Raw genomic sequence first — 12995 nt, 5'->3', positions numbered from 1 at the left:
CAGTTTAATCAAGTTTACTTAGTCCAGAAAAACTAAGAGTAAGGATGAAGGGGCTGAGCAAGAGGTTCAGACTTTTAACATGTGTTAGATTGTAATTAAAGAAATTATGATTCCTCTGTTCTTCATGGTCGTAAGTAGAAGGATTAGACCAGATTCCTTAATATTAGATGTAGGTTGGACATCAGAACATTTGTTAGTGTACTGAAACAAAGCCAGGCCAGGTAAGGCTGTTGATTGCCCCACTGTTACTCCTGGAACACTGTACAGGAGGTCAAGCACAGCTCCTCCAGCTTTTGGTGCCCATCACCACCTCCCATGCAGGGCCTGATCCTGCCCAGATGGACAAGGCACACTGGCACTACCCACCATGCAAGAAGTATCAAGGGGAAAAAGGCAGATTAATGTCTCCTTTCCCATCGAGCTGAGAAATGAGAGAAGCTCCTGGGTCCCGCGTGCGCTCAGGGCTGGGCAGACACGCACAGGATGGAGCGACCAGACCCCGAGGAATCCCAGAGGTCAAAATGGCCGTAACTTTGGGCTATAATTGCCTCCACAGTCAGAGAGCAACCGAGCAGGAACTCCAGGGCAGCAAATTCAAATGTCAGCATCTAAATTGGAGCGAGCCTTCATTTTTTCTTTACTGCCTTTTTTTTTTTTAAAAATATAAAAATCTATTTTTTATTTATTTCCCCGGTTGTAAAGCCAGGGTAAGTATTGCTTCTGATAGCATTATTGCTGTTTCTGCAAAAGATTTTGTAGCCATAGGCTGACAAATACATCTTGGATAACGCACCGAGAAAGGCTCATAGAGAGCAGAGAAGGATGACTTTGACATCTGCAAATTCAGGGGTGAGCATTTGCGACTTCCAGAGAACAAAAAAAGAGCATTAGGTTGATGGTTGGATGAGATGATCTTAAAGGTCCCTTCCAACCTAGGCAATTCTATGATAAAGAAGAGAAATACTAAACTATAATTTTTAAATGGAGAAAAAAAAATAATCCTCATTTCCCAAAAAACTAGCAAGGTCAGACCCTTTGGAAAAGTAGATTATAATAACTGGAAGCAAGGAAGGCTGGAGGGATGAACAGTGCCAGCGGATGGAGCTCCATGGCCCTGCTCAGACCCAGCGGCAGCAGAGCCTGCCCTGCCGGGCGGGAGCCTGTTCTGGGGCAGGGGCTTCGTTCACAACAGCAAAAGAAAATGCTGCTAAATGAAAACTACCTTCAACAGACTGAACTTGAAGCTGACAGTGCTGGGAACTAAATGAAGGCAGGTCCTTCTTCGCTCAAATGACTGCCACTGGGAGATGGACTGAGAGAAGAGGAGACGCTAAAAAAAGCAGTAAAGAGTAAAAAGATTTTCAGCAAGTCTCAGACAAGAAACAGGGCCCGGGAAGGTGAGAATCACAAAGGCTTTTTCTCATTAAAATTACCACGTCAGGTATCACCTGTTCTGTCACAGCAGCCTCAGGAAATAAGCAACTTGAAAAGTACTTTCATATCAGGAAGAAAACACTAAAAAGTTAGTTTATACCCCAAAAGAACTTAGAAGTCAAGCATTTGTTTTCAGGCTTACACCATTATACCCAAGCAATAAAGGACAAAGCGATGACACCAAGAAAAGTGAGGCTTAATTTCCAGAAAACCCTTCCTGACAGACCTATTTAGACAGTAGGGCGCAATCCCAAGGGAGGTGTAGGAGTCTTATCACTTAGGGCTTGTAAAACCAGAGCAGACAGGCCATCGGCAAACACGGTGTGGGAACACTCCTTTCCTGAAGGTAAACTGGGAGACGATCTGCCGGCTGATGGCCACCTCCAGTGCCTATGATCTATTGCACCCCATTATTTTAATTCAGGGAGACTGCACGCCCTCACTAACCGAGGCTGCTCCTTTTTCAATCCAATCTCCTCGAGTTCAGGCTACGTAAATCTCTGCCAGGCACTAAAAACAAAAGCAAAACCTTTCTCCTAAATGAAATTTGCAAATTAAAGCCACGTTTCTCTGCAGCACAAGGCTAGGAAGAGCAGGAATCGCGGTGGCATGCACTCCTACTGAGCATCTCTCAACAGATACTAGAAGAAAATACAGCGCAGAAGAGACAGCGTCTCTGTTGTCACTTCCCACCCAATAAATAAGAAGTGTTGTACAAAAATGCAGGTCCCAGACACTTTATTACTCCGGAATGTCGCTCTCCTACAGGTTGATACGCTCGTGAAGTTGAAAATGATGAAAAAATCAGTGTGTTGACACAAATTTCGTCATGTTAGCTATCGATTTTCCAACTTCCCTTTGTACGAGCAAAATAATTTCTGCCTCACTGATGTCCATTTAAAAAAATTTCCATTTTCCATTTCCATAAATAAAGCTCCATTTTTTATCATAGCTGTTTAGGCATCCTAAGTACCAAAAATCCTGCAATTAAAAATACAAAAGCATAGGATTGCAAAAAGGCAGGACCAACCCCTCGCAAGGCTGCTGCCATCAGGCCTTTGCTGCCATTCGCTACCCAAAGAGCGGCCAACAGGAACGAAGGCACAACCAAACCACGCAATCGAGAGACACCAACCACGACGAAGAGGAGTACTGAACAGACTCAAGTCTTGGAACAGACCACATACAAAATAGAATAAAAAAAAAAAAAGCTTGCTTCTGTCCAAAGGTACCTCCTGCTTCCATTGTAAAAGTTAAGAGAGACCAATGGTGGGCAAGAGAATAAGGTGAAGCAACAAGAAAAAGCCATGCAATAGAAGGAGGAAGTGTTAAGGGGGGCGATCAGGACTGTGGCATACGGATAGGTATGAAATACATGCAGTTACAACCTGCAGAAGCACCACTACTGTAGATGTCCAGCCATCTCCTTGGAGCTTCCCAGCAGAGCTCTAATCCCTGGCAACACGGTGTCCCAGCTCATGGAGAGGAACTACCCAAGCCAACAGGAAAATCACAGAATGGTTAGAGTTGGAAGGGACCTTAAAGCCCACCCAGTGGCACCCCCCTGCCCTGGGCAGGGACACCTCCCACCACAACAGGTTGCTCCAAGCCCCGGCCAACCTGGCCTTGAACCCCTCCAGGGATGGGGCAGCCACAGCTTCTCTGGGCAACCTGGGCCAGGGGCTCACCACCCTCACACCAAAGAATTTCTGCCTCAGATCTCATCTCAATCTCCCCTCTTCCAGTCTAAAACCGTTCCCCCTCGTCCCAAGGCTCCCCTCCCTGATCCAGAGTCCCTCCCCAGCTTTCCTGGAGCCCCTTGAGGGCCTGGAAGGGGCTGGAAGGTCTCTGCGGAGCCTTCTCTTCTCCAGGCTGAACCCCCCCAGCTCTCTCAGCCTGTCCTCCCAGCAGAGGGGCTCCAGCCCTCCCAGCATCTCCGGGGCCTCCTCTGGTCCCGCTCCAACGGGTCTCACATTCCTCTGATGTTGAGGACCTCAGAGCTGGACGCAGTACTCCAGGTGAGGTCTCAGATGATAGCACTGAGAAACTGGAGGGGCAAAACAGGTACAGGGAAAGACATTCAGGAGAGGCAATCAAAAGCACCAATAAAAGCTTGCTGAACACCCTTTGCTCCGCTAAAAATAGAAAATAAGCACATGAAATAGTAAGCTTGGCTCAAAGCATCTGTTCCCCAGCACTGCGTCTCTGCTCAGCCCCCACTTGGGAGGAGTGAGGAACACAGGGCAGAGCCTTGATGGTTATGAATCCAGAAGCACCTTTGCTGTGGTGACAGAATGGGAGCCAGTGCCCGGGTACGCCTCCGCCCACGGCCTCGGGGGTCCCACAGGATTTGCAGCATCGATGCAGATGAACTGATAGCCTTTTGGTTTTGTGTTAAATATACAGTTAATTATTCCTCCACCTGACAGAAAGCGTACCCAAGAGCAACGCGCGTGGATACACATCAAGAGATGTGTGACTGGAGCTGTCCTTGGGAGTCCGCGGCTCCCAAGTCACTCACTGGAGTAATTTTAAAGTCAACAACAACAATAAATTAAAAGCTGATGAGAGCGTTTCTGCTAATTATTTGTGTTGGTGTTCAGGCAGCTGAATGTAAGGTGGAATATTAGCAAAGACATCTATCTTCAGACATGGCCTACTTCTTCGTTCGCTGTTTTAAAACTGGTGGAACGTTTTGGCAGAGCTATTCCCAGTTCACACCGGTGGGGAGAAGCAGGGAGGGGATCAGGTCAGTCTGCTTCATGGAAAGGTATAGAGCTGGAAAGGTTGATTTTCTGCGGGGGGGGAAACAACAAACAAACAAAAACCCCAGGAAAAACAAATGAAGAGTAGGGAGGCTGTGTAGAGAGTTGGAATAGAGAAATGAGTGAAAGCCAGAATTGTGTGTTAATTGAACGCAGCAGGTGCTATCACAGACGAGCTTCTCTTTGCCCTCATCTCCAAGGAACCCCCAAGTCGCTGGTTTCTTAGCCTATTTGAAGGGACGTGACTTCTAATAGTTTTTTATAGCAAAATAAAATACCTGTTAAACTAACTGTAGTATTTTTGTTATCTTTAAAATATTTAAGTAGCATATTTAAAGTGAATGTTAAGCAAAACATCTGATTAGTTGTACTGTATCTAGACTACATTACACCTAAATAATAACCAATACAATGCTCAGCTTTCTCTACTTGTTGCCATTTGGGCTCACTTTCTACCCGATTCTTCACCCAACAGCCTTTGATACTGGCTCCAAATACTCCAAAGCTTCTTTATTCCTTCTACCTGTTCAGAATGAAGAATATGAAATTTTCAGGGATGGGGCAGAAGCTGGCTGCCCCGTTCCTCTTGGCACTAGAAGTCAGTAGATACGTATCACGAAACGCTGCTAATTCTCTTCAAAACCACTTGGTGCTTACTGGTAACTGTGATTATGAAGAACCGGTCGCCAAAAGGAACTAGGTCCTTATTCCGGAGTATTCACTGAAGTGGAGATTCAAGATAGAAGTGATTCGAGATAGACATGTTCTGATAGTCAATGGTCAACAAGGATTGAGCGATACAGGGAGGAGTATCTTGCCTTCTTCCACAAATTAAAGCTACGTAAAACCATCACCTACAGCTCTTGTGTCCTGCAATGAGCGATGCCATCGCGACTTACCAGGGAAAAGTCGAGCGACGCGTGGCAACTCTGTGTACGAGGCACCTAGAGGAGCCACTGAAGTTCCGTAAGACTAAATTTGGGACAAATACATGGAGGAATTAAGGATGTCACTCAAAATCTGGTGCACACAAACGGCGACACAGAACAGAAGCCTTTCCCCATAGCTTTGCACCTCATATGTTCGAAGCATCAACCATGAACAATGTTGAAAAATGACCGTTTCAAGAAGAAAAAGAAATCAATCGGTGATGGCATAAAAAGGAAAGCTACCTTACTAGATATGCTGGGCATTGTGTTTGGATTTTTTTTGGTTGCTTATCTCCTTGCACCCCCATTTACAACAGGGAAAGTCAGACAGCAGGAAAAAATTCAGGCCAAAATGGAGCGGCATAGAGAGTCAAATATTTACCTGTTTTCCTGATGTTTTCCTTTCACACTTCAGACCTGTTTGTAACTAGAAATGTGTTAATGAGCTTTAATAGCATGACAGAGTACACGTTTGTGCAAGAGTGGTGCGTGTGGAGCTCACAAATACAACAAAGGAACATTAAGCTGCGATAGCGCGGAGCAAGCACTCGGGAATCGTCCGTTCCATTAAGCAAAGAAACTATTAAGCACTATAGGTCATCAAGCGATGTACAAAACGATCCCACAGGCATATATTATTATGGCATGTAGCAAAAAGCAGGGGAAAAAAAAAACCAAACCAACACACCTCTAAATCATCTCAGTTAGCTAATTCTTAAACACTGAACTTAACCAATTCCTGGCAGAGCCCTAAGTGGTGCTCAGCGCACCACTACACGCTGTGTGCGCCGAGCGGGCTCACGTAAAATGTGACTATAAAAAGGCATATTGGGGGGGGGGGGGAAACAAACCCTGTTGGCCAAAAGTTCATAAACACCCATCTGTTTTGCTGAATTCGCACCAGTGGGTGATACTCATAATCTAAGTTTTCCGACTATAATGTTTGTTCCACAGAGTTATGATTTGTTTCAATTATTATTTATTTTGCCATTTACCAAGAAAATCCACTTTTGGAGCTCCAAAATGAGTTTGGGAGGGAAGTTTGGTTTAGGTTTGTTCACTACTTTTATCGTGGTTTATGAATTCACATGAAATAGTCTAAACTCTCCTGTGATTCAGAATCAAACAGGAATAAAAAAATAAACCAATAAGGATTAAGTCAGCATTCAGTTATAAATCAAGTTATACCACCCAAACATTTGATTTCTGAGAGTCATTTTCTTCCTTTATCAAAAGAAGAAAGGGATCACAGATCCAGGGAATGAGAAAGATGGAACACTAGATCCCATTTTGTTTATTCTGTTCAATATAGTGTTTCCTCAATTTTAGTATCGTGTGTTTCCTGTGTTTCTACCTCCTTGTGCCACTCTAAATGATTCATTCTCATCCTTAATTCATTAAAATCCCCAAATACCGATAGGCGGTAATCAATATTTTATTTCATACTTTCTTAGCCATTCTGTGTGCACTTAAATAGATCTTTCAGAATTATCAGTGGATTTAGAATATGCAAAAAAATAATTTAGGAAAAAAACGGAGCCATAGCACTAAGCGGCAATTAAAATTTCTTCACATCTGCAAGATTTTAACCTTGGGCTCAACATCTGTCCTGGCAACGAGTCTCCTGTTACTCGAAGCCTGGCAGATGTTAGAGAAACAACAATACAAAAGGTGCAATCACAATAAATACGGGGCCGTAGGTTTTAATTCCAGTTACTTTATCTCTTTGGAAACTGCTGGTGTTCTGGCTACACAAGCACAAAAGTTTTGATTAATTTTTTTTTTTTTTAATTCATAATAAAACACACCCTGGATTTCTTTTATTTTTCTAACACTAATGAAGCGAGCTGATAGAACACCGCGGCATGAGCGGCAGTCTCACGTTCCAACCAGAGCGACACACCGATGGGCGTCCAACGCTATCTAAAAATAACTTTTACATCATTTCAAGCTCTTGAAGAACTAAGTTGCTGCTTGGCTGACAGTTTTTTGGAAGCGTATGGGCTGACCTTCTGCCGAAGGAGAAATATGACAAATGATTTTGTTTCTTTGTTTGTTCCGTGGTATTTAGCGTTAGAGTTTAAACCCAGAATAAAGCTGGTTGCAGATTAACCTTCCCCGCAGCCCTTCCATCACCTTTAAACAGTAGAATGGGCTCCACTTTGATATCTCAAAGGGATTCCAGCTCGGCAGTGGTTTGTTGTGGGATTTTTTTTTTTATTTTTTTTTACCCTCTTCCAAAATCTCCTTCGATTTCAGCCAGGACTGAGTCAGTAGCAATATACCCATGGCCAGGAATGGAGTGCCAAAAGTCCGTAGGGGTTAAGGAAGGCGAAAGAAGAAAAAAAAAAACCTAATTAAAAGGCACTTAGAAACGTCCAAACACTACACTCATGACTCAACTTACTGACACACAGCCCACGCTGGCGACCGACAGAGCATTCGGGTGAATTATACGGACATACACTGTTCCTACAGTCTCTAGATAGCTGTTATCATAAAATATCAAAGCCAAGACATTGCTCTAAATGAATCTATAGCTGTGATGTAGCTTGTCTGTTGGTTGGTTTAGTGTCGGTTTGGCTTCATGGTTGTTGTTGGTTTTTGTTTTTGGTTTTTTTTGTTTTTGTTTTTTTTTTTTTTTTTTTTTTACAAGAAAAAAATATTATAAATAATTTTCAGCACAAATCATTTCTAAATCATTATGACCACACACAAAAAATTCTTAGCGTGTCAGAGAGCCGGTCTTCACCAAGGGGCTGGATGCTAAAGTTGTGGGAATTCCCCTATAAAGTAACTTTGATTTCACTTTTTATCACCCCCTGAAAGACCAACGTTTCAGATTAACAGTAAAGCCAGCACCTCTGAAGGACGGATCCTGCAACTGTCCGTAAATAGAGATATAAGACAGGGTTAGTGTGGTTTCTAATCTGAAATCCTACCAATTACTAGAAATACCAATAATCACTAGTCTGTTAAATTGGGAGTTTTACGAAGATGCTGGAGGCGGAAGCAGCTCTTAGTTTCTCTCCAGCACTCTCATTTCCATTGCAGCCTGGAACACTTCTACAGCTGGAGCATGTCGGGGCCGTAAGGACCCTCGAGAAGTTCTTTGAAACGGTGTATTTTCCCCGTACGTGGCAGGCTTCATGCATAAAATTCTCGACTGATTAAAAACAGTTTTCATTTGCTACATTTTCTTTAGTGAAAGCACTTCAAGCCATGAAAGCAGAAGGGGAAAGGGCTTTAAGAGGGCAATATACTTTCAGTACCCCTGAGCAGTCTGTTCCACGCGGAGTTGAGTGTTACCTTTTAGCGGTGACTGCTTTATTGACTGTTAATGCTTTAAAAAGCGTGGTGAGACCACGTTCAGAGTCTTTACTGCAAGAGAGATATATGCCCCCCACGCAACACCAGCGGTTTGGCAATTGTAACCTCCAAAGACATAAACGTTGATGTATTCTACGTTGCCAAACAGCACAGTAAGTGCTTAAAATGCTGTGAACAGACCTGTAGTTTAAAAGTGACACTACCCAAGATTAGACTATAATTCAGTGAATGAATCTCTTCCTAAAACCTGCCGGAAATATTAAAGAATGGAATCTTGCGCAGAAGTGGGAGACTAAGCGAAACGAGGATGTGTTCCGTCAACATGAACACGATCTTCCCCTCATCGGGACGACGCAATCCCACACACCACCACCGTCATCATCATCTCATCTGGGCGAGAGCAATAGGGTCTCCGGAAAAAGTCTGTTTAGCAGCGATACCTTGTACATCACACAGGGATCAGAAAGATTTAGTTTTCAAGTGTTATGACCTTAAACGTAGCTCTAGCCTAACCCAGTACTCATCTCCGTAAAGGGAGGCTTTGCTGAACAATAGGAAGTTTATTTGCTTTGCCAAGCAATGATTAACACAACACGCTGGAGTGAGAGACCTTCATCATTTCTCCTCTTGCCCTCTTTCCCCGACTCTGTTGTGTTTCCATCTGCCAGTGCCTTAAGTCAATGATGTTCTGCCAACATTGCACAGTGACTCCTTCAAAAAAAAACCAAAACAAAACCAAACAACCCACAAAAATTCTGCTCGCTCAGGAATACGTGTCCTTCAGAGAGCAACATACTATTTCTACTTGAAGAACTTGTTGCCAATTTTAAGTGCCGTACACCTAATATTCCACCTTATAACGTGAACCGTTTTCACACAATCAGAAAAAAAACCCAAAATAATCAGAATCACCGAGGTCAGAAGGCACCTACGGAGACCACCCAGTCCAGCTCCCGGCAGAAAGCAGGGGCAGCTACCAGCAGGTTGTGTTGGGTTGCGTCCAACTGGATCTCAACTATCTCCAAGACAAAGACTCCACCTTATAAGGAAAAATACTTATCTTTAAACTAACTTCCAGTATCTCAGTTTGTGCGCATCGTCTCTGGTCCTTTTCACCGTTTTTCCAATTAAGAGATCTTTATCAGCTCTTCCTGTTTCAGCCAAGCTGTTCTTGAACAGACTAAGTCCTGTCCTCCCCCTCCCAACGTCCCCCCGTCCCTGCAGGGTTATGAGATCAGGATCCGCCACGCCAAGCACGGTTCTTCCTACGATACGCTCGAAATTACAGAGCTGGGCACACCACTCACATATGTGCATTCAGTTAAAAAGAATAATTGGAGTGATTTTATTAGTTAGTGGTTGCCAACCACCAAAATCAAGGCCAAATAACAACTTGAACTGGCAAAAAGCCCTAGTTGGCAAAGCGCAGCTCTGCAGGCTCCCTCTGAGGGTGACTTGGTAACAGAATGACCAATTTATTTGCATCTGTGGGGCTCTCCATCACTTTGGGGGGGGGGGGAATCACAGCACAGGAGAACATACACTGGTTAAACGACCAGAGATGGAGACAGAAAAGTGGTGGGGAGGAGGTAGGTTTGGAAAGAGCCAAGACGCTTATTGCTTGTTTTAATTAGGTATCATAAGAAAACATGCCTTTTCTAGCTGGTAGAGAAGAGTTTGGAAGAGGGGAAGTGGAGTTTAAAGGACCTTAAGGCTGGAAAAGGCACCAAGTCCATGAGGGATGCTGGAGAGAGCAGCTGAGAAGACAGCTGCCTGGAGACCCTCCCAGTATAACTGGTGAGAGATTAGGAAGACACAGGACGGCAAAAAGTTGTAGAATATTTTATCCTCTTTTCCCAAGGTCACTAAGTTAGTCCTGTGGATGGCCGCTCCACCCTTGCCGAGGGAAAGCAACCAGGGCACTCCTTAACAGGTCTACGTTAGAGCGATCAGCGATACGCAGTCGTTTCCATCCAGGAGAAGAGCAGAAACAAAAGGCATCCCCTTCGAATTGGCAAAATTCTTAAATAACAATCCTTAAAAAAAAATAATTCTGAACTACGGCACATTCTAGTTTTGTATTAGCGATTTTGAGTTTCTTTGTGCCTTTTATTTGAACAGTTTCAAATATTTTTCCCCCTATAATTAGATGATTAAGGACTCCCTACACCCTTCTACAGACCAATGAAGAGGCGAAAAGATTTTAAAACTTCAGATAAACATCTTTCACAAAGGTATTCGTTAAGTCAATGTGAAGCCATAAGCGTTCTCAGATGCCTCGTAATAAACTTCTGTTCCTTCTGCCGTATACCTACAACAAGAGCTTGAAAGGAAATACAAAGAGGCTGCTGATTCCAGCAAGCTGCATAATGAGTTCTTGTCTATGAAAAAGTTCCTAAACCATAAAAATTCGTACATTCAGTGCCCTACAGAAGTTTGGCATTTTTTTTGTGTGATCCTCAATTCATCAGAAAAGCCGTTAATTTCCAACTTCAGAGGTTTCATCTATTTTGAAGACAATAAATACGCGGCAAATAATTCACAGCAACGAAGAGGTGATTAGACATATTTAAACAAGAATAATACCTTGTCAGAAATAAATTACTGTCGCAGAAGTGTCATATCTAGCTTTACTTCTTTTGAAGAAGGGGGGGGGGGGGGGGGGGGGGGAGAAAACCCACAGCGCTTGAAGTGCTTTTATGTACAAATTTTGTGGTGTTTTTTTTTTTTTTTTTTTTTTTTTTTTTTTTTTAAAAAAAGCAGCTTCTCACACAGAGTATTTGCAGCAATCCAAAGAGTAGGAAAGTTTTTGCCTACCTGCTACCATGACCTTAGCTGTCCGACTGATGATAGCTCCAATGCCTTCTAGAGATGCTTCACACTGGTAGAGACCTTCATCCGGCTTGTGGTGCCTGGAGTGGACTATGTTTTGTATCAAAAGGGATCCGTTGGCCAGTTGCTGCCTCCTTTCATCTACTGCCAGGTTTAAGAAGACCGCGTCTTTCTTCCATTTAATAACCGGGGCTCCTCGATCTGATTCCGCTACGCAGTTCAACAGCACGTTGCCTCCACGCATGGTGACGGCATCCGAAGGCTCAGTCAAGAACCTCAACGATGTAAAAGTCTTAATCTGTGAACCTGAAAGACCAAAACCATAAGACACGTGGAGTTAATATTGGTCGTACATTTCTATGGAGGAAGAAACATGCTATATTAGGTATAGAAAATCAATACAGGGAACCCACAGAGGCACCATAGATATTTCTGGCAAATATTGTAAGAAATTAAACTACGATTCTCTGCAAATTGTTAACACAAAAAAAACCCCAAGCATAAATTATATTTCTGTCCCGTCACTACAAAAACAATATTTGCAGGTAAATGCTTCTTCTATATGTAAAACATGGAGACAAAGCAAAGCTAAAAAAATCCGTACAAGTATACGTGGCTGAGTAGGAAATTAGCATAAAACCACCGTACCTCCTGAAGTTTATCTGGAGAATTTAATTGCTTAAAGGACCTATTCCGGCTATGGGAACTAAGATGCATTTCTGTGCAACAAGCACAAAAACAGCATTGGGCCTCACTTCATTTGCTGTTAGCAAACAAGCTGGAGGAGAGCGTGCAGGGGTGGAGCCTGCCCATCTATCAGAAACAGCGCCAAGACCTCAAACCTGGCGGATCTTCTTCCGCCTCACCAGACCAACGTTCCCCTCACCAGATCAACTAGTCTGGCCACTCCTCTCCAGGAGGCAGCAAGAGAAAAAACATGGGAGGATGTTCTTTACGTAGAGAGGAGGCAGGAGAAGCGTTGAGAGCGCCAACTCTGCCAGCTGCACACCACCCCTACCACGGCACCGAAGACCTGAGATTCCCACATGCTGCAAGAATGCCGAGGCCAAATTCTTATGTGTAACAGGACGCTAATCAACTTGGTGTAGGTTAGAAGATAAACCAGACTGTAAAGGCAAAGGGAGACACTCTCAGAGCAGAGCTACAATATGAGGTCTGCTAAAGAGTACAAAAATCATTAAACTGCTTGAGAACACGTGGGTGCGATACACCAAAAGGGCACAACTCAACACGAACAGTCCTTTTTCTCTATTACATCACGTATTTTCTAATGATCTACAAACAGGCAAAGCACATCCAACTTGTATTTTTGCACAACAGCCTTCTCAAATCTCAGCTTCTCACTCGAGTATAGCCACTATCAGAGTAGTTCCCACTATTATCACCACAAAAATCAACGTTTCTGCCACATCACTGGCTTGCCCATCCCACTCTGTCCAGGGGCAGCACCTCTGAGGGCTTCCAGGTTTGGACATAGACCTCTGGTTCCCAGACACACAGGTTGCTCCCCAACCTCCAAACTCCGTGCCAGTGACAGCGCTGCTGTTCTGTGCTCCAGGGCGTGGGGAACGGAGTTTGGAAACAGCTGTACGTGAACGCAAAAATGGCTTTTTTTTTTTTTTTTATTCTTCATCATCAAATGAATCCTTTTACCTCGTTAGAGCAAATAAAAACAAAGGTTTAT

At 43.6% G+C, this 12995-nt stretch overlaps 1 protein-coding gene across 1 annotated transcript in view; it reads right to left on the bottom strand.

Annotated features, from left to right (window-relative positions):
• The window catches only part of LOC128902487 (netrin receptor DCC-like), a 592493-nt gene that overhangs the window by 356253 nt on the left and 223245 nt on the right, over nucleotides 1-12995 (bottom strand). The window contains exon 2 of the mRNA XM_054185611.1: nucleotides 11276-11596. Coding sequence (XP_054041586.1) covers nucleotides 11276-11596 — 321 coding nt within the window. The remainder of the gene's footprint in view (nucleotides 1-11275; nucleotides 11597-12995) is intronic.

Source organism: Rissa tridactyla, chromosome Z (genome assembly GCF_028500815.1).
Source record: "Rissa tridactyla isolate bRisTri1 chromosome Z, bRisTri1.patW.cur.20221130, whole genome shotgun sequence".
In the NCBI taxonomy this organism is placed as follows: Eukaryota; Metazoa; Chordata; class Aves; order Charadriiformes; family Laridae; genus Rissa; species Rissa tridactyla.
Note: the sequence above shows the minus strand (reverse complement) of the source record. Positions and strands in the feature narration are given on the sequence as shown.